General features: G+C 44.2%; 1 protein-coding gene across 1 annotated transcript in view; it reads left to right on the top strand.

Annotated features, from left to right (window-relative positions):
* GARNL3 (GTPase activating Rap/RanGAP domain like 3) overlaps positions 1-26307 on the top strand; it is a 148048-nt gene that overhangs the window by 74893 nt on the left and 46848 nt on the right. The window contains exons 5-12 of the mRNA XM_046643693.1: positions 600-699; positions 2306-2424; positions 8436-8500; positions 11355-11418; positions 14797-14823; positions 20869-20944; positions 21637-21735; positions 23939-24042. Of these exons, the coding sequence (XP_046499649.1) occupies positions 600-699; positions 2306-2424; positions 8436-8500; positions 11355-11418; positions 14797-14823; positions 20869-20944; positions 21637-21735; positions 23939-24042 (654 nt within the window). The remainder of the gene's footprint in view (positions 1-599; positions 700-2305; positions 2425-8435; positions 8501-11354; positions 11419-14796; positions 14824-20868; positions 20945-21636; positions 21736-23938; positions 24043-26307) is intronic.

A 26307-nucleotide genomic window follows, 5' to 3' on the forward strand; every position in this document is an offset into this window, starting at 1 on the left:
TGTGTATTCAGTGTAATTCCATTTTTATAAGAAAAATACATGTGTGTGTACCTATAGGAAAAAAATTAAAGGAAACAATACCAAATCATTAATAATGATTATCTTTGGTTAGAGGATTCCGATGATTCGTTATGTTTATCTGTATTTTCTGCATTGAGTTATTTTTATGACACATTTAAAAAATTCTTTAAAAGATATGAACTCGATTAAGATGCTGCAGACATGTATTCCAGGTGAAATGTGCCTGTTTCAGGGGTAACAGACAGAAAGGTGTGCCTCTAGGGGGCACCCACTCCCAAATGTTGTGGAAGCTTCGGACAAGAAAGAAGAGAAACTTTAAACTCAAGTCATTCTCAAGTTAGAAATGGCTGAACTCACTGGTTCACGCGGTCCTTTCTCTTACACCCCAAGGACCTCCAGAATGCTTCCGTGATGTGGATTTAGACTGGGCGTCCCCTGCTAATGAGCACGTGTGGCTACAGCCCTGTTGGTACGCTTTTAACAGTGCCTTTTCTGGTTCTTTGGCCTCTGGTTCACTACCAGCTTCTTGTTTACTTTCTAAATAAGCCTTTTAATGGCACAACTTTATTCCGTTACAGAACGCAACCGCCCTGCCAGGCACTTGGCGAAGAACAGACGTGCACTTAGAGAACCCGGAATACCACACCAGATGGTATTTCAAGTATTTCTTAGGACAAGGTAATTATGCCATTACGGTGCTTGGGAAGAAAGGATATCCAAAATGAAAACTAGTGTTGGTGTAATTTCTGGTACCCTATAGGTGTGAAACTACCCAATTCAGGGACACTAACGTCAGGGCGTTTCACTTCAAAGTCCATAGCAAGCTGTGTAGATTTGAAGATTCAATTCCGAATCAGCCTTAGGAGTTTTTCTCATCATTTTAAATTTATTTTTTAATTATTTACTTTTTTTATTTAGTTATTTTTTGACAGTTCATTTTGTCCTGGAGAGTTAAAGGGAGTTAGATCATCCGCATGAGCGATTTGAGAGCTGAGAAGCATCTGCAGGGTGGAAAACAACTCTAGACGTAACAAGCAAGTGCCCTGTCTGTAGTGGGATTTGAAAAATATGCTCACGGCAGCGAGGGGGAGGAATGGTTCCCTGAGCTCCAGGGCCAATAGAGAACTAGAGAGGCATTATCCTCTAGGCTCTGGTGTCATTCATTCATCAGTGACAAGTATTTATCACCTAGCACGTGCCAGGCAACATACAGTGGCAAAGGCAGCCACGATCCCTGCCCTCATGGAGACTGTAGAAAGGGTTTGAACCCTGGTTCTGCCATTGTTACCCATAGGACCTTACACCAGTTACTCTCCACTTCTCTGAGATTTAATGTCCTTATCTGTAAAGTCAGGGTATTATGAGTTCCTATCTAGTAGGTTTGAACAGAAGTTTCAATGAGATATGCAGGAAAAACACGAAGCCAGATGCCTGGCACACACCCAGAGTTCTCTCATTAGTAATGATGCACAGTTAGAGTGAACTACGGAAAGACGGAAAACAGGAGTGTGGTTAACGACAGGAGATACTGGGAGTGAAAGAATAATCACTATTGTTGGATTAGAAGTGACTTAGATAAATTGCTTATCAGGCTAAAGCATTCGTTTGTAGCAGATGTGATGTTTGAGCTATAAAATGAGGCTGACCAGACGCAAATGATGTTTTTTAAAAAATTGGATACTGTATTATTCTAAGAAGTTTATTTATTTGGCAAGGGGTTTTTCTTTATAAAGAAAGAAATCAGTGGGAAAGTTGTCATTTTCCCAAATGCCGGAAAGCATAGTGCCCAGAGTTTTGATGACTTTGGAGATAGATGGTGCCGTGAGTTTGGATGTGTTCAGCTTCCTCAACTGGCTTAAACGGTAAGGGACATAGAAAGAAACGCAGAGGTAGGGCAGGCTCTGGGGTTGGTGGGTTCAGAGGCTCAGTGATGTCATCAAGGCTGGCCCTCCTTGGGGTCACAAGATGGTTGCAGCAATTCCAGACATCACTTCCAGACACCACCATGTCCTGAGGAAGAAGACGGTCATCTTCAGGAGTGAGGAAGCCTTCCTGTCTTATTGGCCAGGATGGGGTCACGTGTTTATTCCTGACCCAGTCGCCGGCAAGAGCAATGGGACTGCATGGTTAGTGTAGAGTGGTCAGGTTCTGTCCCGAGCTGGGTTTGGGATTATTGTGCCCTGATCATGGGAGAAGGGCTGGATACCACCTGAAGTGTCCCCTGCTACCAGAGCCTGGAAGTACCAGTTGCATTCTCACTGTTCTAAACCTGCTTCTTTTCCAGTCCATCAGAATTACATTGGGAATGATGCAGAGAAGAGCCCCTTCTTCTTGTCCGTGACCCTTTCTGACCAAAACAATCAGCGTGTCCCCCAGTACCGTGCCATTCTTTGGAGAAAAACAGTAAGTAACTGGCTTGTACCTAGACTTTCCTCACCACTCCAGAATTTAATGAGTGTCACTGTCGGAGTGGCTCAGGTAAGTCTTTTTGCTACAAGATTCTTTGAGTTTGGATACTCAAGATTATACTCTTCACAGGTGGGACCGTCAAACTCTGAATTTAACAGCAACTTTTCCCGTATTCTAATTCGCACTAATTAGACATGTCCATTTCCCTCTATCTCTCGCCTGTGGGAATACAGAACTGTATTTTACGGAGTATTCGCCTTAGCTGTTGCTAACACTGAAAGTGATGAACTGGCTCACCTTCAACTAAAAGAAACAAAATTTAGTGGAAGACTGTGTTATCACATGGGCACAGCCCACGGGGTGCTCCTGTTTCCATGAGTCACTCAGTCAACCACTAAATCAGTTGTGCTTCTAGAATTTGTTTGAGACTTAGCCCGTTTCCTCAATTTCACAAGTAGAAAAACAACTCTAGACTCAGCAAGGCCCCTGTCCACGGTGGGCTCTGAACGCTCAGGTGCGGACGGTGAGCCGAACACGAGGCCCTTCAGCCAGGGGTGCGGGTCTGTCTTTGGCTCAGGAAAGTTTGCTTATGTCTTATTCACTGTTGTTGCTGCTTTTCCTGTTTTCTGAATTCTTTCTCCAGCGATTCTTAAATTTGACCTCTTTCATCTTTTGCCTTTTCTCATTATTTTCTTCTCTTGGTTTTTTTTGTTTTGGCTTCTCAGAATTTTTTTCAGAGACAGTATAGATGCTGGAAAGAGCAAAGGGTTTGGAGTTAAGCAAAGTAGGGTCAAATTACCTCAGTAACAAACTCACTTGTGTGAATTTGAGAAAATTTCTTATGCCCTCTGAGCTTCCATTTTCTTCTTTGTAAAATGGGGAAAGTTCTGGGCTGTGGCTCACAGGGTGATGAGGACTAAAGAGACCACATTAAGTGAGGTCTTGTTTGAAAATCCACATTTAGCTGGTGTCCCCAGTCATCAAATCTTAAACTGCTTAGATGCTTAAAGGATAAAACATTTACTCTTAAATTGGTGAGGACAGTGTATAATTAAAAAGCCATAAAACAAACTACACTTAAAAATATTAGTCCTGTTAGTCGGTGGTCTCACTTGTGGGTATGTTTGTTGAAATCCAGTATTTAAATAATTGCATGCTGATTTGTATCTAAGCTACATAGCATATCAAAAATTGCTATTTAGGTCTTTTTGGAAAAGAAATAATACAGAAACTTTCAAAAACAGTAATTTTTTATATATAGACACACATTTACATGCATATATAGCAATCAAGTAGCAACTTCAAAAAGCCCAGAAAGAATTTCCAGGAACCACTAGAGTAAACTGTGGTTAGGAACTTTTTGTGATGATTAAAAATAGTAATAGTGAGGGGCTGGCCCCGTGGCCGAGTGGTTAAGTTTGTGCGCTCCACTGCAGGCGGCCCAGTGTTTCGTTGGTTCGAATCCTGGGCGCGGACATGGCACTGCTCATCAAACCACGCTGAGGCAGCTTCCCACATGCCACAACTAGAAGGACCCACAACAAAGAACATACAACTGTGTACCAGGGGGCTTTGGGGAGAAAAAGGAAAAAAATTTTTTAAAAAATCTTAAAAAAAAAATAGTAATAGTGATAACAATAAAATCTGACATTTCTCGAGCACTTACCATATGCCAACTACTATGCTGAGTCCTCCAAATGCGTGATCTCATAGGTGTTGCCGCAGTGTAGGGAGGCTAAATGGCATGACTAAGGCCACATGCCGCCCGGCGGCAGACCAGGCAGAACCCAGGACTAGATGCAGAGCTGTCGCCACTGTACATAATTAGTTCTATATGTAATTCCTCGACTCATGCTGTCTCTCTCCCTGGGTTGTGAGCTCCAGGAAAGTAGGGGACATCACTGCTTTGTTCTCAGAGTCCCCACCACCAAGCCTAGTGCCTGGCCCATAGAAGAAGCTGGACAAGTATTTGTTGAATGAATTGATGAATGACGCCAAAGTCCAGTTTAACCTGGGTGCTACGCTGCCTCTGTTTATATAAACTTCCATGTTAACGTTTCTGAAATTTTTCTTTTTTTTAAGCAGGTTTAAGGTAAAAATCTCATGTTAAATAGAGTTAGATCTTACCTGTGAATCATTTCCTGCAGAAAAGTTTTGGCACTTTCCCCTCTCCCCATGCCCCTGCCATTGGGGCCAGTCTTGCCATCAGCGTAGCTGTTCTTGAAGCAAAGTTTATGCATCAGTTTTCGAAGATAACGTTGGAGAGCTGTGTGCCAGCTTTTCTCAAGGGCGTGCGTGGTAGTCTTTTCTCAGTATTCACCTAGTGAGAGTCCTAGTGCCCTTGTCCAGGGCCTCTTATCTTCTGCACCAGGAAGGCTGTTGACTGGTGCTTCTTTGTTTTTACTTATTTGTTTCATGTTTGCTAATTACAGTATTCCAATCTCTTCTGGTTTCACTATTCTCTGTGGATGACTCTGCCTCTTTTGGATGAATAATCAGTCTTTCCGATTTCTTTCCCCTCCCCCTGCTCCTCTGGAAGGTGATATTCGGGTGCATGGAGACCTCAGGGTTTGTGAGACTCATGGTGGCAGGAGAAGAGGACCTCGGATCCACATGGGGCCCTCTGGGTTCTTTCTAGTTTCTGTTGTGGAGTGGCTGATCTAGCCTCTGAACTAGCAACCACTGAGATGTAACTGGTCCCCTCTGGCTTTTTTCGGGTCATTGGAATGCACCTGCCCCTGCAATCCGTAGTCCCAGCCATTTGCCCCTTGTTGTGAAGTCGCTGTGTATTGTGAACTCTTTGACCTGATCCCAGGTCTCTGCTGGCTGCTGAGCCTCTCAGAAGCTCTGCACCCTCTCACAGGCATGTCCACTGCGAGCCACAGCCACATGGGAGGAGGCAGGAGCAATGCCTCAGGCTCGTGTCTCTGATCTTGCTGACCATCCACTCTTGAAGCCACTGAGTTTCTGCCCCTCACCATGTTCAAACAGGTTCTAACTGGAGTTCAAGATTTCTGTGGAAGACCGTGCCTGGGAAGTGGGCCTCTAGTCCGAATGTCCCTAGGTGCCTCCAGGTCTTACCTTGGTATCTTTGCAGCCACCTCACCCCCTTCAAGGCCTACCTTCAGAATGGGGGAATCAAGGGCGCCGGCATCTCCCCCATGGCGTCCCTCTCTTCCTTCTCTCTTCCTTCCACCAGGGCAGGAAAGGGGAGGTTTCTCACTCCTGCTGTCTCTCTGCGGTGAATTTTCTCAATGTCACATCTTCTTCCTCTATGTCAAGTAACAGTCTCTCCACCTCCTCACCTGGGACAGTGGCCAGATACTGGGGGAGGAGGAGTGGGGCAAATGCAGGGGTGAAATTTTGCTTATTTTAGTTTCCCAAGACATTGTCTCTATTACATTATAAATTGTGATAACCGCTCTGAAGGAAACAAAGATAGAGAATGATACGGGAGACCTGCTTTAGATAAGACAGTTCAGGGAAAGCTTTCTGAGGAGGTCATGTTTAAAGAGACCTGCAGGATGAAAGGGAACCAGCCACGAAAACAGTAGGGGAAGGGGCGGGGGGAGGATTCCAGACGGAAGGAACAGCAAATGTAAGACGAAGGAGGAACGTGGGAGAGCTTACTCTTCGCTGGTCCTAGAGACATCAGAGAGGTGGGATTTAGACCCCAGGACCCCTGTGGAGGCAGCATGGGGTGGGGCATACTGAGTATTAGTCCCCTTCTGTTGAGAAGGGCCGGTGCCGTCATCCAGACCCCTTACCTAGGCCCTAAATTGTGTGCCAGCGCGGCGGGGCAAGTGCTGTCCACCAGCTGTAGGGGGAGTGCTGAGGAAAGTGAGGGACTGAAAAAATCAAAGCAGAACACTGGCATAAGGGGTCACCGATGAAGCTCCCTTTGTCCCAAAACTAGTGCTGGAGGCTGCAGGAGATGCAAAGAAGTGGATGGCTCAGCCCTCCCTCACCTCATCGTGCGCTCGCATTCTGTTATAAAAGTTAGAAAAATGGCTAAATGTATAAACCCTGCTTTAAACAGTCTTGATTATCTCTGCTGTGTTTCTTCTAAACAGAAAGAAAAGGCTTTTGTTAAAAAAAATTATTCGTACTTGTAGAAATGCCATCCAGACAACATAGCAAGCTAAAAGGGCAAGGATCAAAATCTAGCCACTCAGCGAGGTTACTGCAACATCCTCAACATCCTTCTAGACGTCTGTTCATAAACACACACACACACACACACACACACACACACACACACCCACTGCCGCATGAATGGGGTAACGTTCAACGTGTACTTCTGTGTCCTTGCTGTGCTCACTTAGTGCTGCCTGATGTGGCCGTGTACTTGACTCTCCCTATGCATTTGTTGATTTCTCTGGAAAACATAGAACCAGAGGTGTTTTTTCTTGGAGAGCGACTCTGGAAAGCCACAACAGGGAGAAGATGGGGAGGAAGAGCTTTACCTGTTTGTGGAGAAGAAAAATACCAGTTGACAATCCCACGAGCCCTGGGCTTCACATCCACGTGGGCAGCTCATGAAGATGTTCCCACCACCCAGGCAGGGGCTGGATTCTCCCTCCTAGTCCGTACATTCCCCCTCAAACTGCCTTGGCTTCTCTTTAAAACAGCCTTTGGGTTGTTTAGTGAGAAGAAAAGGTTGACAAGGTAGGGGTTGAGCAACAAGGTCCGATTCAAGACCCTCTTACAGACAGGTTGGCATCCCACACAGGTGACATCCCACACACGGTGGGAGGGAGGCTGGGTCTGGTAAAACGGCAAGGCCACAGGAATAACTCAGGTTTCAATGGGTGGCTTCTGTGGAATTTGAAAATGCGTATTCCTCTCATAGTATTTCTCTATATTTGGGAAATTTCTTAAATCTCTGTAACGCAAACTACAAATAACAAAAAGCTCAAGCTAATTTCCTTGGCTAGGAGAGAACCCGTAAGTGCAACTTCTGATGCTTAGCTGGGAAGACATGCTCCTGCCCAGCCTGGGGTGGGGCTGAGATTCCCGGGGTCTCCAGCGGCGTGGGTGTGAAAGTGTAGCTTACCGAAAGAGACTGTGGGCTCGAAAAGGTTGGGGAACTCCACTCCATGCTGTTGTTCAGGTCTTTGACGGATGAGTTGGCAGATGTGTCCCCAAAACATGAGGAGAGTCACATTTAGTTCTTTGCCCATTTCCTGCAAGAAATGTCCTTACCTTTTCTAGCTATTTGTGCTGCCAATTTTATTGTTAGACAAAGTTAGAAAGAAAGTTTTCAATGTGGACTAAGTCATCACCCCTTTTGCTAACCGTGTGGTGTAAATCCTTTGCGGATTATAAATCCGTGTCCTCTCTTTTCTGGAGATGATAGAGACTAGCACTCATCCGTTCCGGGTGGGTTGGACGTGGGACTGAACCATTCAGGTGACCCTTCACTCATTCTCTTTCATTCAGTAAAGACTTAGTGAGTACTGTCTATGAGTTAGTCACCGTGGGTACTCGTTTAGAGAGGAGGAAGCAGACTGTAAATAAGTAAATACAGATAAATACGAAAGTACACATTATGGAAACTTCTCTAAAAGATTCAGGTGATTTCTAGTTCAAAAAGTCTTTGACTTGGAGATAACGCTTTTGGGTCCCATTGAGCATGTGGAGACTGTTTTCTCCCTATTATGATCTTTGAGGTTGATCTGACCCTTGGCTCAGAGACCAAACCCCTTCTCCTCTGGCTCAGATGGCTCATTCACTCACCGCCACACCTAAGACACTGAGGACCTGTCAGCCCGAATATTGAAGAGTATTGCGGAAAGCCATGAATGTCGGGGTTGGGAGGATGGTGGAAGATGCTGTCATAAGCAAGCAAGATTTTTTCCAACATAGAATGTGTTTATTCATATACATGCCCCTTGAAGAAAGATGAAAGACTGGGCGTGGGTTTCTTTTAAATAGCCAAGTAAGGCTGTTTCAGAGATGGAAATTGCCAAACTTCTCACTGATTTGGTGTTTTGACTTTCCAGGGTACCCAGAAAATATGCCTTCCTTACAGTCCCACAAAAACGCTCTCGGTGAAGTCCATCTTAAGGTGAGTATAATGAATAGAAACCCAACGCCAGGAGCCTTTATCAAGGTTTTCTCTCGTATGGTCAGTCTCCTGTTAGCTTTCCACTTATTGAGCCTTGGCTGTGTACCAGACATTTTGCTAAGCACTCGACATGCATCACCTCATGTGATCTCCATGGCAACCCTATAGGGCAGGTACTGTTCTCACCCCTGTTTTATAGATGAGGAAACGGAGGCTCAGGGAGAGAAGGCCAAGATCACACAGTGTGTGGTGGGACTGAGGCCTGAGTCGAGGTCCTGCTGATCCTGAGCATCGCTGTTAAGCATACTGCATGAGTTGCCTGCTTCTTTTTTCTTCCACGCATGCAGATACTTTGGTTTTGTAAAGAAAATCAAGAAATATTTTTCTGCTTTGAAATAGAAACTCATATGTCAGCAAATGCTTCTCAGAGAAGAATGTGCTTATTTGTCACAAACAGAAATTTCAGTGAATGGGACATCTAGCTGCTCCACAGTCAGCTGCCTCTCCTGCCCCGACCTTGCCACCTCCCTCTCATATCTCTCCTCTCCCGTATTGGGTGGCAGCCTCCCCTAGGGAATGTCACCACTCAGGTGGGGCCTGTCACTTTGTCACCAGCTGAGACGTTACGTCATAGTAATAGTAACTTCTGTTTGTCAGGCAGAGCTAAATGCTTTACAAGCATTCTCCTAATAAATCTTTAAACCAGCTCTACAAAGTAGCTCTATAATTACCTCCACTCCACGTATGAGGAATCGGAGCCTCAGAGAAGTGAAAGGATTTGACAGAGGTCTCACAGCTGGTAAACCGGAGAGGCAGGAGCCAAACCTAGGGTCATGCGACTCCAGGGCTCAGGCTATTCACCACGACTGCCATATCGTGTGACTGTGACGGCTCCCTCCAGCGCCCCATGGTTTTCTCTCTGGTCATCTGTAACCAGGTGGTGGTAGGAGATGGTGTTTTCATTGTTCCCAGCCACAACTCATACTTGCCAAGATGTCTCTTAGAGTGACAAGCCTGACTGCTAGCGATTGCATCAGGGTGCTGAGACTAAGAAGTAGAAACTATTATATCTCACTTTCAAGCTCGATTTGGTCTTTCAATTGTAGACCTCCCCCTCTCTGCTCTAGGCCTTCTGATTTTCCTTCTGAGCAGTCTGAAGGCCAAGTTCAGAAAGCATCAGTGAATAGCTTAATTTTTTTTTGTTTTTTGGGGGTTTTATTTTGAGGAAGATTAGCCCTGAGCTAACTACTGCCAGTCCTCCTCTTGTTTGCTGAGGAAACCTGGCCCTGAGCTAACATCCGTGCCCATCTTCCTCTACTTTATATGTGGGACGCCTGCCACAGCATGGCTTGCCAAGTGGTGCCATGTCCGCACCCTGGATTTGAACCGGCAGCCGCCGAAGCGGAACATGTGCACTTAACCGCTGCGCCACTGGGCCGGCCCAAGAGCTTAACATTTTTGTTGAGCACAGAAATATCTCGCTGCTGCTAAATCTTAACTTGCTTTTTTTTTAGATTTTATTATTCCTTTTTCTCCCAAAGCCCCCCAGTACATAGTTGTGGGTCCTTCTAGTTGTGGCATGTGGGATGCCGCCTCAGCGTGCCTTGATGAGCAGTGCTATGTCCACGCCCAGCATCCGAACTGGCAAAACCCTGGGCTGCCGAAGCAGAATGCACGAATTTAACCACCCGGCCATGGGGCCGGCCCCCTCTTAACTTGCTTTGAGAGTAATACTTCGAATTACACTGGCTTAAGATTTCTGCAAATCTTTTTCTTTTCCTAAAGAAGTTACTCCAGCTCCTTTCTTCTTTATATTTAAAGCTTCAGGGATTTCATTTAGTTATAATTTCATTTAGTTAAATGAATAGGGCCTTCATTTTTCAGCTCACTACTCATAGCCAGAGCAAGTTTCAGCAAGAAGATATTTTTAAAGATATGGAAGATTAAAACTTCTACAGTTGCTGCCAATAGAAGAAAAGATTTTATCTTCATTTGTTACGGCTGTGAACTTGAAAACTTAAAAGGAAATTAAAATATAAAAACAATGGAGTCAGATGAGCCTGAGGTCAAATCTTGGCTCTCCTGCCTAACAGCTTTGTTATCCTGGACTCATTCTTTAACTTCTGAGCCTCTATTTCCTAATCTTTAAAGTAGGGATAAAATAGTACTCGCCTCCTAGAGACTAAATGAGCTAATCGATGTAAAGCCTTTAACAGAGTGCCTGGCATTTGGTAAGTGCTCTGTAAATATTACCTATTATTTTTCTCTTTCACTTACAAATATGAGAATCTTTACTGAAAAGAGTCTTAGAGATCATCTAGTTTCATTTCCTTGTTTTACCTCTAGAGGAGCTTAGGCTCAAGGACGTTAACGCTGGTTGTCCAAAGTAAAACATAAAAGAACAATCTTGTTAAGGACGGCCTTTTGCCCTAAGTGGCAGAGGAATTGCCAAAGAAAGAAAGACAAGTCAGGTGATCTTACTTACATTTCATTTTGTCACTGATTGCTTTGTAAATGTCAATGAATCACTTTTTTAGTAAATAAAAATAGAAATCATGAAGGTTAGTCAAGGTTGCCTGAAACAGATGCTCTGGATTCCTCCCTTCCTCTCTTATTCTCTGTGTCATTAGGGGATAGTGAGGTGAGAGGGATACAGCGTGGTGTTCGGTTACTCTCGTATAGTCATTCATTGATCATGCCTTGGTGGTTTGTATTTCCTGTGGGCCAGGCCCTTCAGGGAATCCAGCGATGATTTTCTAGGAGATATTATTTAGCCTCTCTGAAGAACGTACACTTGTTCCACATTGTTTAAGTTTCTACCACACTGTGGCTTATTTTGTCCATTCTATTTCAGTGCCATGAATCTGGACAAATTTGAGAAAGGCCCCAGGGAAATTTTTCATCCTGAGATACAAAAGGTAACAGAGAATTGTATGCTTCGTAATTGTGTAAGTTTGATCACAGTGGTTGATTAGAACTGACGGGTCCTCAGGGATTCTTAGCCGAGGGTACCAACTAGAATCACCTGTGGGCCTTCGGCAATGTCCTCGTGGAGACCCTCACACCCGAGACCCTGATATGCTGGGTCTAAGGTAGAGGCTAGCGATCTGTATTTTTCAGAAGTTCTGTGGGTGATTCTGAGGCATAGCCGCACTGAGGCCCGCTGGACTATGTGGTCCTCGATCCCGGAACCTAAAGGGTGCATGTTCAGAAGGATCTTATTGCCTTAAAAGTTAGTGATGTAGAATTGTGTGGAATGTAAGGTTTGGGGTTTTTTAAATTAATAAAATACAAACTGTGCTTATTGAGCTCTAACTCGTGTAGAACACTGTGCTGGGTACTGTGGAGGATAGAAGGTGCCCAGAAAGCCATCCTGTTTTCTTAGGACTTGCTCTTAAGGGGAAACGGTCTGCCCTGGAAGAAAAAAAGTTTCGAGTCATAATCTAGGGAATGATCCATCAGAAAAATGTCAACCAAAGTTTTGTCTTGCACTTTCAATCAATTTAGCTTTGAAATTCTCCCCTTGAAACTGCTAAACGCAGCCGTCACTAGTCGCGTGCCAGTTCTGTGTCAAAGCTGAGCTTGCAGGAGAGGGGAATGCCAGGGCCGGGTGACAAGGACGAGCTGGAGAGGCAGGCTGGGATTCTATCCAGGAGGCGGCAGGGAGCCAGTAGTCTCTAAGCAGAGGAGCATCATGCTTAAATCTGCTTTTTAGGGAAATATCTCAGACACGTGAGGAGGATACATGGGAGCGTACCTTTGCTCACATACCTTTAAAATACAGTTAGCTTTTAAAATGAAGTCATTGGCTCTCAGCTTACCCCGAATATGTGTACCTGTGAATTCCCCATATCTTTGGTTTTAATTTAATTTTTAAAATAGCGTTTGTACCCTAACTCAACCCCAGAAGGAACTAAGGCAAAAATGAGTGTAAGTTAAACTTTCAGCCATGCTATGCTTAAAAGTAATTCTTTCTTTCTTTCTTTCTTTTTATTGGGGTAACATTGGTTTATAAATTTCAGGTATACATCGTTATTTTTGTATCTCTGTGTAGACCGCATCATGTTCACCACCCAAAGTCAAGTTACCATCCATCACCATATGCACACGCCCTGTCACTCCTTTCGTCGTCCTCCTCCCTCTCTCTTGCCCCTCTGGTAACCACCAGTCTAATCTCTGTATTTAGGTGTTTGTTGTTGTTTTTATCTTCTACTTATGAGTGAGATCATATGGTATTTGACTTTCTCCCTCTGACTTATTTCACTTAGCATAATACCCTCAAGGTCCATCCATGTTGTCACAAATGGCACGATTTCATCTTTTTTATAGCTTAAGAGTATTCCATTTTGTACATATACCACATCTTCTTTATCCATGCATCCTTTGATGGGCAACTTAGGTTGTTTCCAAGTCTTGGCTATTGTGAATAATGCTGCAGTGAACATAAGGGTGCATATATCTTTATGTATTCGTGTTTTCGTGTTCTTTGGATAAATACCTAGAAGTGGAATAGCTGGATCATATGGTAGTTCGATTCTTAATTTTTTTTAGGAATCTGCATAATATTTTCCATATTGGCTTAAAATGGAAACTGGTGACTGCACCAGTTTGCACCCCCACCAGCAGTGTATGAGGGTTCCCTTTTCTCCACATCCTCACCAACACTTCTTGTTTCTTGTCTTGGTAATTATAGCCATTCTGATGGGTGTGAGGTGATATCTCACTGTAGTTTCGATTTGCATTTCCCTAATAATTTGTGATGTTGAACTTCTTTTCATGTGCCTGTTGGCCATCTGTATATCTTCTTTGGAAAAATGTTTGTTCAGATTTTTTGCACATTTTCTAATTGGATTATTTGTTTCTTTGTTGTTGAAATGTATGAGTTCTTTGTATATTTTGGATATTAACCCCTTATCAGATAATATGGTTTGTAAATATCTTCTCCCAGTTGTAGGTTGTCTTTTCGTTTTGTTGGTGGTTTCCTTTGCTGTGCAGAAGTTTTTTAGTTTGGTGTAGTCCCATTTGTTTATTTTTTCTTTTGTTTCCCTTGCCTAGTGAGACATAGTATTTGAAAAGATGCTGCTAAGACCGATGTTGAAGAGTGTACTGCCTATATTTTCTTCTAGGACTTTCATGGTTTCAGGTCTTAAATTCAAGTCTTTAATCTATTTTGAGTTAATTTTTATGTATGGTGTAAGATAATGGTCTCCTTTCATTCTTTTGCGCGTGGCTGTCCAGTTTTCCCAACACCATTTATTGAAGACTTTCCTTTCTCCATCGTATGCTCTTGGCTGTCCAAAAGTGATTCTTTATAGCAAATTTTAAAACAAGTTTGAATTATAAATATGCCAGTACCAGTGTGTCTTTATTACTTCACTTGTGCAGATTCTCATTCTTAATCCTGTCCTTCTTGGAGCCTGGATGTGATCCCCAGACACTGGGGGCCAAAACCCACAGCGCCCACTCTGACGCTTCTTTCTGCATCTTCCTGCCAAACAGATTCCCTCAGCAGACTTTGTCTGCTGTCTTCCCCATCTGCTGTCTCTCTTCCACAAAATAAGAAGACAAGAGAACAGACTAGAGCAACCTTCTGCCTATTTATGTCATGCCTCCGTGCCTGTGTTTTACCAAACAAAAGACACTTTCACGCCTTCCCTGTTTGTGTTTTGACTTTTTTCCCCTTAACAAGGAACAATTCACAAGCTTTCCCTCTGTCCTCTGTGTGTGTGCACGTGAGTGTGTAACTTAGCACGAGTTTCAGTGCTGTCATCAGGCTTCTGTGGGTTTCCCTGAAGAAGGCTCGAGCAACAGGCTTTAGGTGTAGGAGGAAGAGCGCTTACAAATCATTGGAGCCAAAAAGTCAACAGGAAATAAGCCATTGGCATTGTAAAGAAGGCATCTTCCACCAAGCGGGAAGGTGGCTGATGCTATTTAAAAACGTTATCCGTCTGTTTCTGGCTGCTATACTGTAATAACATTTTTCTTAGCCAAAATCTTGCCAGCAGCCATGTGTGATAATCTAGCTTTAAATGGATAGAGAAACCTAGGTGTCCATGCGTTTCTTCCCACTGCCATACGTCATCTTTGTTTATAGACAGCTGTGGTATAACATGACTTTCCTAAATGACCAGGTATTTTATAAAAACCTGCAGAGCTAAATTTGAATTTTTTAAGCACTTCTAGGGGAAAAAAAAGTGTTGTAAACTTTGGTAAACTGAAGCTTGGCTTTCACAGAAAATCAAAATAAAATGATCATCGGTAACGATAGACATAACTCTTCGAACTTTATTTGACAGGACTTGCTGGTTCTTGAAGAGCAAGAGGTAAGTGGTTTTCTGAGCTGTCTGTTCCCGCTCTGCCCCGCCTCCATGTTGATCACTGTGCTTCTCCCTTCACCGTGAACACGACCTTTTCTTTCCGTCAAACCTCCACATGCATTTGCACAGTGTGAGTCTCTTATCACTGAAAGACTTTACTGACATATTTTTTCGAGGTATATTTCAGAATTTTCTATGCAGCTACCTATAAAGATATAAAAACAATCAAGCTACTTAAATCTGCTTGGAAATATTCAAATTGTAACCTCGCGATCAGGGTGAGTAATGAGGTTTTAATGATCGTTAAATTAAAGATAGGGTGTTTGTGCTTTATAAGCTCACTCGATTTACAGATTACCCTGTTTCATGTTTCCATTGTTGCCCCGCTTTAAAAAAATATATTGGGTTTTCTAAGTACATAATGAATATAACAAAATATCCCAAGTATTATCAATAGGCCATTGAGTAAATAAATTATAGTTTGTGCCTACTGTTCCTCTCAGTAAATGGCAATATCATTCCTCCAGTCGCTCAGGCCAGACATGGAAAATCCTTAACACCTCTCTTTCTCTCACGCCCCATATTTAATCCATCAGTACATCCTGTTGACACTTCTTCAGAATACATCCCTAATTCAAACATTTCTCAACGCTTCTACCATGACCGCTCTCATCCATTGACACCACCCCCATCATCTGTGGGGACCACATTGGACTGTGCGGTGTCTTCACCTCTTCTCCCTGCTTTCACTCTGGCCCTCTGCTCTCTCCCTCTCCAGCTCCTCCTCCACACTAACCACACTGACTTCCTTATCCTTCCACCTCCCCGAGAAGAGCCTACTGTTCCCCCTGCCCAGATGCTCTTCCGCAGATGTCCCCATGGGTCACACCCTTGCTTGATTAGGATCCCTGCGCAGAGAGGCCTTCCCCTGTCACACTGCCTAAAATAGCACACTCTGCCCTTCCATCCTCTGTTTTTCTTCTTAATGAGTGTATTTTCATTTATTTATTTGTCATCCGTTGCCCCCACTAGACTATAAGCACCATGAGAGCAGGGACTTATTTTTGTTCACTGCTACATCCCCAGATCCTAGAACAGTGCAGCTAGAGGACGCAGAGTCAATATTTGTTGGTTAAGTGAATTAGGTATTGACTGACTGAATTATGAAATACTATGATGCCATTAAAAAGAATAAGGTAGACCTTTATTTACTGGCATAGAAAGATTTCCACGACATAGTATTTACTGAAAAAAAACAATTCACAGGGCAGGCAATACTTAGAGTAGAATCCAAGTGGTTTTTATAAACAAAGATTTATATGTATATTCATTCATTCCTTCATTCATTCACTCAACAAATATTTATTGAGCTCCTACCATGTGTGTACCATGTACTGTTTGAGGCATTGGGCATATATTGATGAACAAGACAAGGTCCCTTCTTCACGGAGCGTCCAATCTGGTGGGATAAGACAAACTAAACAAGTAAACAAACAGACATAGACATGGTAATATCGATCGCCCCAAGAGCTGTGAAGGAAGTAAAACAAGGTGGGTGATATGGATAGGGGGTAGAATTTCTACATTGAACAAAGAGGAAAGGATTCTCTGAGGCAACGACATCTCAGCTGACTCTCAACATATCAATGTAAGTGCAAAGAAGTGGGCTGGAAGGATGCACCCCAGATTGTTGGCAGGGTGACTTTGGAAGGAGAGTGAAATGTAGGGTGGGACGAGGCAGAGAGCGGGCCGAGGGAGACAGCTACTTCTTTATTTATGTATTATCCGTGTATGAATCATGCTTGTTGCTAAAGAACTCATGAACTCCATGTGTAATTTGTAGAAGGCAAAAAACAAAAGTAATACACATTTCTGGCAAACATTTGAAAAATACAGAAATGCACAAAAGATAAAAGGAAAATATCACCTACAATCACAGAGAAAACTAGTATTGGTATAGTATCACATTTGGGTATATATGTTTGGTATATTTTATGTAAAATTAGGATTATGCTATATACAGTTTTTATGTCTCAAAATTACTCCATTAATTCACAGGTATTTATTGAGCACCCACTGCGTTCATGCACGTGCCTGTTGGGACAAACAAATACAGAAATTTATGCGTGGAGAATGTGAAAGCTCCCCCTGCTTTGCCACTTCCACCCTCCCTCGAAGAACCCCTGTTCGCTGTTGGGTGTACATCCTCTCATACTTTTTTTGGATCTCCCAAATTTTGAAAAAATAAGTGGCTGATCTCTTTATTTCTCAATTTTATTTCCTTACTAAGGGGATATTTGCTCGAAGCCACAAGAGCATTCGTTACAGTGTATTTGAGGAGGTGTGAGCAACGGTCACCATCTTTCAGAGCTTCCCTGAGAGCTGTGTGGCCAAGGCGCTCCTGTTTAATCTGCCACCTCCTCAGCTAGGAGCATTTATCCCAACTCTGCCCTATTATGGTGATAAACTGTCAGCTGCAAAAATTGGGCAGGAAGAAAGTTAATAGACAACACTAGTGATGTTCCTGAAAGGTTAGCTATTTGGTTAAGTGTTGTTGGTGTCCTGAAAGCATGTTTTGTTTGTCTACTGCATAAAGAGGCACCCCCAGGGGAGAACGTGGCTTCCTAAGCTGTAATACACATGGAGAGGATGAGAGATATGAAGGAATATATGAAACATAGACATATGGAGGCATTGCCTAAACAAAAGTAACAAGGAACCAGGGGTGTCCAGTTTTGAATCAGGCCATCATTTCTTTCTTTCTTTTTCTTTTTTTGCTGAGGAAGATTTGCTCTGAGCTAACATCTGTTGTCAACCTTCCTCTTTTTGTATGTGAGCTGCCACCACAGCATGTCTACTGATGGATGAGCGGTGTAGGTCTGCACCTGGGACCCTAGGCTGCCAAAGCGGAGCACGCCGAACTTAACCAGTAGCCTACCAGGGCTGGCCGCAGGCCATGGTTTCTTGATTTCAAAAGATTCTTCTGGAATCACAGAGACTTTAGTTTCTCCTCCTGCTTCACTTTCCTCAAAAGAAATATAATTGCTAGCATACTATTAATTCCCAAGAAAGTAACTACACATTGATTTATAATCATACTGACTTTTGTCTCATAAAACTTAGAACTTAAAAATTAAAAGTCCCATACAGGTAGGAATTACAAATATGACGTATCTCTTTAGTGAGTGTCTGAGCAGGACTTAAGTCCCAGGAAGACCAGTGTGCATGGATTCGCTCCACCAGTCGCCTCCCTCCGGGGGCCCGGATCTGGTCTTAGGACCTTGAGAGCTCCCTCTCATCCCCCAGGATCCAGTGCTGCAAGCAGCAACCAGCCTCATGAAGGACTAACACTGCTAGGTTGAGTGGTTTGTTAAAACTGATCTGTGATAGTTAAGTTAAACTACCCGAATTAAACTATCCCCTCCTAAAACGGCCCTCCTAAAAACTGTCTCCTCCAAAAATGTAATCCATTATGTTCAGTGATACCTTGATTTCTAGAGATGGGTGAAAACTCTGTGTTAGTCACTGGGGTCATTTGGGAAGCCCAAGAAACAAAACTACCTAAATGAGTCCTCTAAATAATTTCAAGTACTTAACAAGGCCTTGCAACACCAGTCTTTCTGGAGTCTCCTTCTGAAGCGAGAGGGGTCCTCAGCAAGGGTTCTGGTAGCATGGTGCCAGTCACAGATAAAAGCTTTTAAAAGCTTTGGGGAATGATCAAGCCCCATTTCTGCTTGTGGCTCTCAGCTTCACTCCTGAGGAGACTATGCCATGGTATTGGCAAGAGCGCTGGATCAAAAGTCAGGAGACCCGACTGCCAGCTCCACTCCTCACATTCACTTAGTAGGAGCCTTGGGCAAGTCTCGCCCTCCCTGGGCTTCAGTTGTCCTGTCTGTAAAATGAAAGTGTGGATTCAGTGGACCACAGGGTCCCTTCTGGTTCTAACAGGCTGTTAGTTCATGGCTTATTGCTCCGCTCATTGACCCAGTCCTTCTGCCCTTAGCTTGCTAGCTGTCTGCTCAGCTGGACCTGATCCTGGGCTCCTGACAGTCTGCTGGTTTGTTCTCTAGCCCAGTGGTTCTCAACGTGGGGCCCTGGACCAGCAGCATCAGCATCACTTGGGAACTTGTCAGAAATCCAAATTCTTGGGCTCTCACCGGGAGCTACTGAATTGGAAAGTCTGGGAGTGGAGCCCAGCATTCTTAAAGAAGCCTTCCAGGTGATTCTGATGCCTGGTTAAGTTTGAGAACCACTGCTTTAGTCTCTGCACTATTACTCCAAGAGGGTCATGTGTCAGACCCCAAGCTACTGTAGGTGCTTGTCAAGGGGCCGCTAAGAACGGAAGAGGTGCTGGGGTCTTGGAGATATGTGATTGCTGTCATCATTTCCAAAGTGGAGAAAGAAAGGTTACAAACCATAGAACCCTAAAGTGAACAGAGATCCCTGACAAAATTCTAAGAAACTTACCAAAAAACTGGTTTGGGAAGAAGATTTAATCATTTGAAAGCCACTCGTGAAAAATAAGTTGTATCTGACCAGTTTTGTTTCTTTTCTCGTTTATTATGCACACAACCATTTACGCCGTGAATATTTATTAATCCTGTCCACGTACCCAGCACTGTGGTGGGCACTGGAGAGTCAATGGAAAGCAAGACATAGATGATCCTTTTTTCATGGGACTCATGTTCTAACGGTAGAAACAGACAGATAGACAAGTTCAACAAAAGAATTGCAGAGTGTAAATAGCACTCTGAAGACAATAAACAAGATGCTATGATGGATAATAACAGTGGGGAGGCTGACTTTATACTGGGAGATCAGGAAAGACCTCTCTAGAAATTGACATGTGAGCAGAGACATGCATGATGGGAAAGAGCCAGCCGTAGAAAGAGCCATGGAAGAGGTCCAGGCGGAGGGACCAGCTTGGGAGTGTCCTCTGTCTTCCTCACTCTACATAGAAAACCTCTGTTAGTGATGGGTGTGCATCTATCTCGTGGCTATGCTGGGGTCATAAAAATGTGCACAAGCACAGCCTTAGACTCTTGGGTTTTCAGAGTCTTAATTCTCCCAGATCCAGCTGTCCTGAATCCTGGCATTCTGCCTTGCCCTTCCACCTCTGACCCATTGGCCAATGCTTTAAACACTTTGTTCCTTGTCTGCCCCTTAATTGACCAAGAATTCCCCCATCTGGGTCAAACAGCCTGTCAAAGGTTGATTCTCTTCCAACCTCAAACCTTTTTTTATTATTAAATACTTCAGGCATACAAAAAAAGTGTAGAGAATAATATAATGAAGACCTACAAACCCTCTACCCAGCTTTGAAAAAAATATATTAAAAATGCAGCTGAGCTCCCTTATCCCATGCCTCTCTCTCCCTTGCGTGTGTGGGCTGTTCCCTTGAATTTGGTATTTATCATTCCCACAGGATCAGATTTTAATCCAGTGTTGAGAATGGTAGATGGAACATTTGTACTAGCTACTTCTTAATTGCCTTTTTTCCCCTCACGTCTATTTTGTGACTTCTTGAGCTTAAATATCTTTAGGAATTGGGGGAAATGAGCTTTTACAATAAATTGCCTACAGTTTCCATTTCTGTTTTTAAAAGAGTCCATAAGATATCAGCCTAAGATTGTTGTGTTCAGCTTTGAATTACGCTGAGCTCTCCTTTGTGCTCTGGGGTCTGGACTGCTGCTGAGGGATTGATCAGAAGATGGTGCCAGTCCTGTGGGTTCCTGTGGGCTATTTATTTTGAGCACTGTTTTGCTGCAGAATGGAGCTGGCATCCTGCAGACACCATTAGTAATGAAATTACAAATGAGTTAACTCATATAAAAGCGTAGTCTCATCTGTAAGCTATGAAAATCTATAAAAGGAAAGGAATGATTGTTGTTAATATTGGTCAAAATTGAGATGGAGAGGAGGAAGTAATCCCCCAAGTATCCATTCTGGTCACTCTGCTTTTCTTGCGTCGTGAACAGCGTGCCTCATAACGGATGACGCATGCTTTGATGATAAAGTGAAATTCAACACCTTCTGTTGTCTTGTTGTAAGGGCTCTGTGAATTTCAAGTTTGGGGTTCTTTTTGCCAAAGACGGGCAGCTCACTGACGATGAGATGTTCAGCAATGGTGAGTTCTCCTCCTCTTTTCTGCTAACAGAAACCCTGTTCTGCCTTGCTGCCATTTTAACAATCCAAACTGAACTTGCCTGTTGAGTTGGAGTCTTTAATACAAGGAAACAGCCAGTAGTTTTACGAAATTTTAGGGTGAATTTTGTAGGGCAGTTGTTGCCCACTTTCATTCATTTATTCACATGACAGATATTTATTGGTCACCCATTGTGGACCAGGCGCTGGCGCCAGAGACGCAGCCTAACTGGATGACTACATGGGGTTTGGAGAATTTGGTCTGCATAGTCTCAGTAGCAGTGGGAGATTTTTCTCCATGATTTTTATGGTTGGGAGAATTATAAAAGGGTGCCATTTTCCTGTTATTTAGCACTTTTCATGTGAAATACCTGATTATTATTAATGAAAGCAGTAATCATGTTTTCATTTTACAATACTGAACACTTGGGATCCCAGTCTGGCAGTGGTAAGGTGGCTTAGCCTGATCCTGTAGTCTTCCTTTCCTTGGATTCCTGGGAATTGTGGACCCTGCTGCGTGGTCTCCGAGAAGAAGGAAATGTGATTTCTCCCTTATGTTTACCTCCTGCACACACCTGCAGAGCCTACTTAATTTTCAAGTGATTTCAGTGCGTAGTTGGAAAATGAGGACTTGTTGATACTCGTGCTTTCTTCATACTTTCCCTCTTCCTACAGAAATCGGAAGTGACGCTTTTCAAAAATTTTTAAATCTCCTGGGTGACACAGTCACTCTCAAGGGCTGGACAGGCTACCGTGGCGGTCTGGACACCAAAAGTAAGCTCGCTTCCTCGTCTATTCTGTTGTAATTTGTACAACTTTTGCTAGTCAGCCTGCTCTTTATTTGAATTTATACCCAAGATGGGGAGGGGGCAGACGAGAGAGGATGAGAGGGAAGTCGATCTTGACACCCAGTCTGACACGGGTCACTGGACACATTTGGTGGCTACACTGAGCTTTGCAAGACCAAATGAGCCCTCCCAGCCCCTGGGTGGTGGCAGGAGTTGTGGTCCGCCCGTAAATGCTTACTGTTGAGCACCTCTGTGTACCAGGGCTGTGCTAGGCTCTGGGGATACAGCAATAGACAAACCAACAGGGTCCCTGCCTTTCTAGGAGTTTATAATACAGTGGACAACACAGACATTAAACAGATAATTATCAAATAGTTTAGTGCTAAGTACTTAGAAGAACTAAGAAGAAAAGGTACAGAGTGCCAGAGGACATTTTTGCCTCATCTGTAAGGTTAAAGAAGGCTTCCCGGAGGGAGTGATGAGTAGGAGGAATTTGAGTGTCTTGAGGGGAGGAGAGAATTCCAAGCAGAGAACATCTGTGAAGTCCCTGAGCCAGGAAAGAGCATGTGGTGTTCTAGAAACTAAGAGAATACCTTTATGGCTGGCGGGAGCGGAGGGAGCAGAAGGATGCAGTAAGGACTGGGGAAAGGGGGAGGGGGATTCCAGAGGGAGTTTGAGAGCACATTAATAATTTTGGATTTTATTCTAATGGAATTGGATGTCATCAAAGGGCTTTAAGTAGGAGCGTGATAGGATCAGATTGCACCTTTGAGCAGAACATGCTGGCTGCAGTGTGGAGAATGGTCCATCGGCAGTTAAGAAGAGGGACCAGTTAAGAGGCTATTGCAACTGTCCAGACAAGAGCTGGTGGTTGCCTTGGCTGGAGAGAGGCTGGGAGGCTGGAAGGGAGAGGAGTGGACTGATGCAAGAGCCGTTTTAGACGTAGAATGGGTAGGCTCTGCCCATGGCTGATTGAACATCGGGGATAAAGGGGAACAAGACGTCACAGAAGACACCTGGGGTTCTGGCCTAAGCAGCTGGGTGGGTGGTGGCCCCAGCAGTGAGACTGGAAACATTTGAGGGGAAGCAGTTTATGGGAGGGGATCTGAGGGCCAAGGTAGACAAGATCACGAGTTTAGATTTGGAATCACGTGCCATCTTATCATTATATAGCATTTCTAGTTTTTTCCTGTGCTTTTACTTCTGTTATTTTATTTGCTCTCCACAGTCAGTCCTTGAGGTAAGCCAGGCAGGTGATGCAAGGCTCATTTGGCCTAAATTTGAGAGACTTCAAATCCAGGCACCCTTACCCACTGGGAGCCTTATCCCTCCACCAGCCACATCGGCATCATTTCACAGATTCGCAAGGTGGGGAAGTCAGGCAATTTGTGAGAATTGCACCATGAGGAGCTTAACTGGCAGATGCAGGATGAAGTATTTGGTCCCAGTTGTCAGGCCCCAGCTTCACCCCGACAAGCTGTGTATGCACTTGGTGAATCATGGAATGCGTGCAAGTTCATCCTCCCCTTGCCGACTCTCTGTGTCTCTGTAGGGTCCTTTGAGCCCTTGCTATGGCCAGGCGTTCTGCCAAGCATCTTACGAGTAGAATCTTGTTGAGGCTTCCCAACATCTCTAATAGGAGTTAGATACTATTCTTATCCCCATTTTCAAATTAAGACAGAGGCTTCGAGAAAGGTGAGGTAACTCATCAAAAGGAACATAGCTAATGAGAACTTGAACCCATGTCTTCCTCACTCCAAAGCCCGTGCTTTTAACCACCAGACAGTTCTGCCAGTGAGAGTCTTCCTTTTGTTTTATGGACGTACTAGTCATTTGTGTGTCATCTTGTGTTAATTTTGTCCTGTACACCCGCGGTAACTGGAAGGCAAGGAGTTGTAACACATTCTCCTTTTTAGCCCAGGTTTCTCCTGACCTAGTCTACTCCAAGGCAAGGCATGAATCAGACAGCAAGGGGCTTAGCGGGGGAGGAAGGAGTCTCTCCACGTGGGCAGGAGCCTTGCATCAGTTAGAGGATGATCCGTATTGTTGCTTCCACTCAGGTGGATAGTCCAGAACGGTCTTTGGGAATGTACTAACTGTGTACTATATTCCTCCAGTCTGCAAGTAGAGACTGCTTCCTCCTGGTCCCAGAATTCTCTGTGCGCTAAATGCATGTTTGTGTTTTACAGACGATACCACAGGGATCCATTCCGTTTATACTGTATACCAAGGGCACGAGATCATGTTTCATGTCTCCACCATGCTGCCATATTCCAAAGAGAACAAACAGCAGGTACGTGTGAACACAGGCTCTTTGAGAACACACTAAACGCCAAATAGTGACCTGAATGTGGAGAAAGCATCATTAGGATTTCACTGAATCAGAGACTAGATATGTTAATATAGGAGCTGAACTTTAGGCACCAGTTTAGGGATGTTGTTTCCCGTCTGTCTATTTGAACTTTCGACAAGCCTTAGGAAGAACTGATGCTCTCCCCTAAAAGAAAGAAAGGGTCAGAAGTAGTAGGGCACCTGTGTGTTTGTGTGTGAACTTGTGTGCGTGTGTGTTTGCGTGTGTGTGAGTTTGGTTTTATAAACTGCTGAGAGACAGTTTTCTCTCTCTGTGACTTCTCTCAGTGTGACTTGTGTCTTGTCAGAATAAGACTATCTGGGAATAAAATGAGTGGGTCTTGAGTAATAGCGGGCAGGTGTTTTTCAGGTTAATGCAGGAGATTAACGCTGAGTGTCTGCGTGGGCTGTGCCATGTTGGGAAAAAAAACTAGCTGAGGCACTCCTCACCCAGCCCAGAGATTGGCCATTTTCAGGAGAAAAATTTCCAGTTTGTTGGAATTTAGATATAACAGCGACACATGCTGCTGGATTTTGAAGGATTGGGGAGTTCATTGTAACTTTTTGTTACATTCTTATCCCTTTGTTCCACATTGAAGGCATCTGTATGAATAAATATCACAAACATAAATGGACAGTTGGGGACCGGCCCGGTGGCACAGCAGTTAAGTTCGCATGTTCTGCTTTGGTGGCCCGGGGTTCGCTGGTTCGGGTCCCGGGTGCGGACCTGTGTACTGCTTCACAAGCCATGCTGTGGCAGGCATCCTACGCATAAAAAGTAGAGAAATACTGGCACGGATGTTAGCTCAGGGCCAGTCTTCCTCAGCAAAAAGAGGAGGATTGGCAGCAGATGTTAACTCAGGGCTAATCTTCCTCTAAATAAATAAATGGACAGTTCTTCAACAAGGATTTGTGAGAAATATGAACCCAAAGAGGATATGTGATAGGGCTAAAAAAGCTTTTTTCTGAGCACTTTGAATTCTTGTTTCAATAAGACTTCAGTAAGGGGGAAAGACACAAAGCAGATCATCAGGCTAAAATGTGGTGCGACAGTCATGGGATAGAAAGGTGCTTTGAGGACATGCAGGGAGAGGCAGGAAGAGCTAGTTCTGTTTGATGGTTTGGGGCCGGCACAAAGAGCTGGCGGACTGTCTTGCAGGCAGTGGAGACCCCCTGGAGGTTTTCAGCTTGTTGTGATTTTAGACAGCTGACTGTGGGAGACGACAGGTAGAAGCAGGACGTGCCTGGGCCCAGGAAAACTGCTGAAGCGGCTGTGAGTAACCTTCTGCAAGGCTTCTTCTTTATGTGGTTGAGGATACCTGTATTATTGCCACCAGGCTCCACCTCTCAGGAGCTGAAGCTCTAGGGTCTTGGGGTCACATGGAGAAGGGAGACCACACTGGCCTTCCCAGGCACCGTGAATGGCATTGACCTCTTGCATCTCAACAATACCAAGAAACTTCTAGTGAAATATTTTATAATCCTCCTCCTTCCCCAACTCCACACTTTTCATCCCTGTACTTTCACCAAAATTGCCATGTCCTATGCCAGGTAGGCCTCTGCCCAACTCATAAGGCTTTAACTTTATCTTTTTGAGAGGGCTCTTAGCCTATTAAGATGTAGCAGCACTCACCAGGAGCACTGAAATGTTCCCACACGGACCCTGGTGTTCTCAACATCGTGGCTGGCTCCACGGGTAGTGCTTGGCACCTCCACTTGCCACTTGCCCAGCATCAGCAGATAGGAAGAAAATCACAATGATAAACTTGTCTCTGTTACCAGGGAGATACTGCAGGTGGGAAGAGAGACAAATGCAGAATGATAGCGACCTTAGCAGTGCCTCACATGGGAGAACAGAGAAGGACCGCTAACTGGGAACCTCTCTCTACCTGTCTTGGTCTCTTGGGGGCCTAAGGTAACAGTCAAAAAGTCAGACCAGCCAGGCTCATAAAATCTTGGTGGCTTTTTAACTTCCTTACATCTAGAACACTAGTGAAACAGTCCGAGCCACATCTCAAATTTGATTGAAAGAAACACGTTTTCACAAAGCTATTGTAGGTTCTGGTATTACAATAATTTCTTCCATCTGTCTCCTCCCTCTGTCACCATACCCAACCATAACGGGGGAAGGAGAGGTGTCGATGTTTGCCTCTCTGGGTCCTCACCTTCTTCCTAACATCCCCTGGTGTCCAGCACCACTGACGTCGTC

Source organism: Equus quagga, chromosome 1, assembly GCF_021613505.1.
Source record: "Equus quagga isolate Etosha38 chromosome 1, UCLA_HA_Equagga_1.0, whole genome shotgun sequence".
NCBI lineage: Eukaryota > Metazoa > Chordata > Mammalia > Perissodactyla > Equidae > Equus > Equus quagga.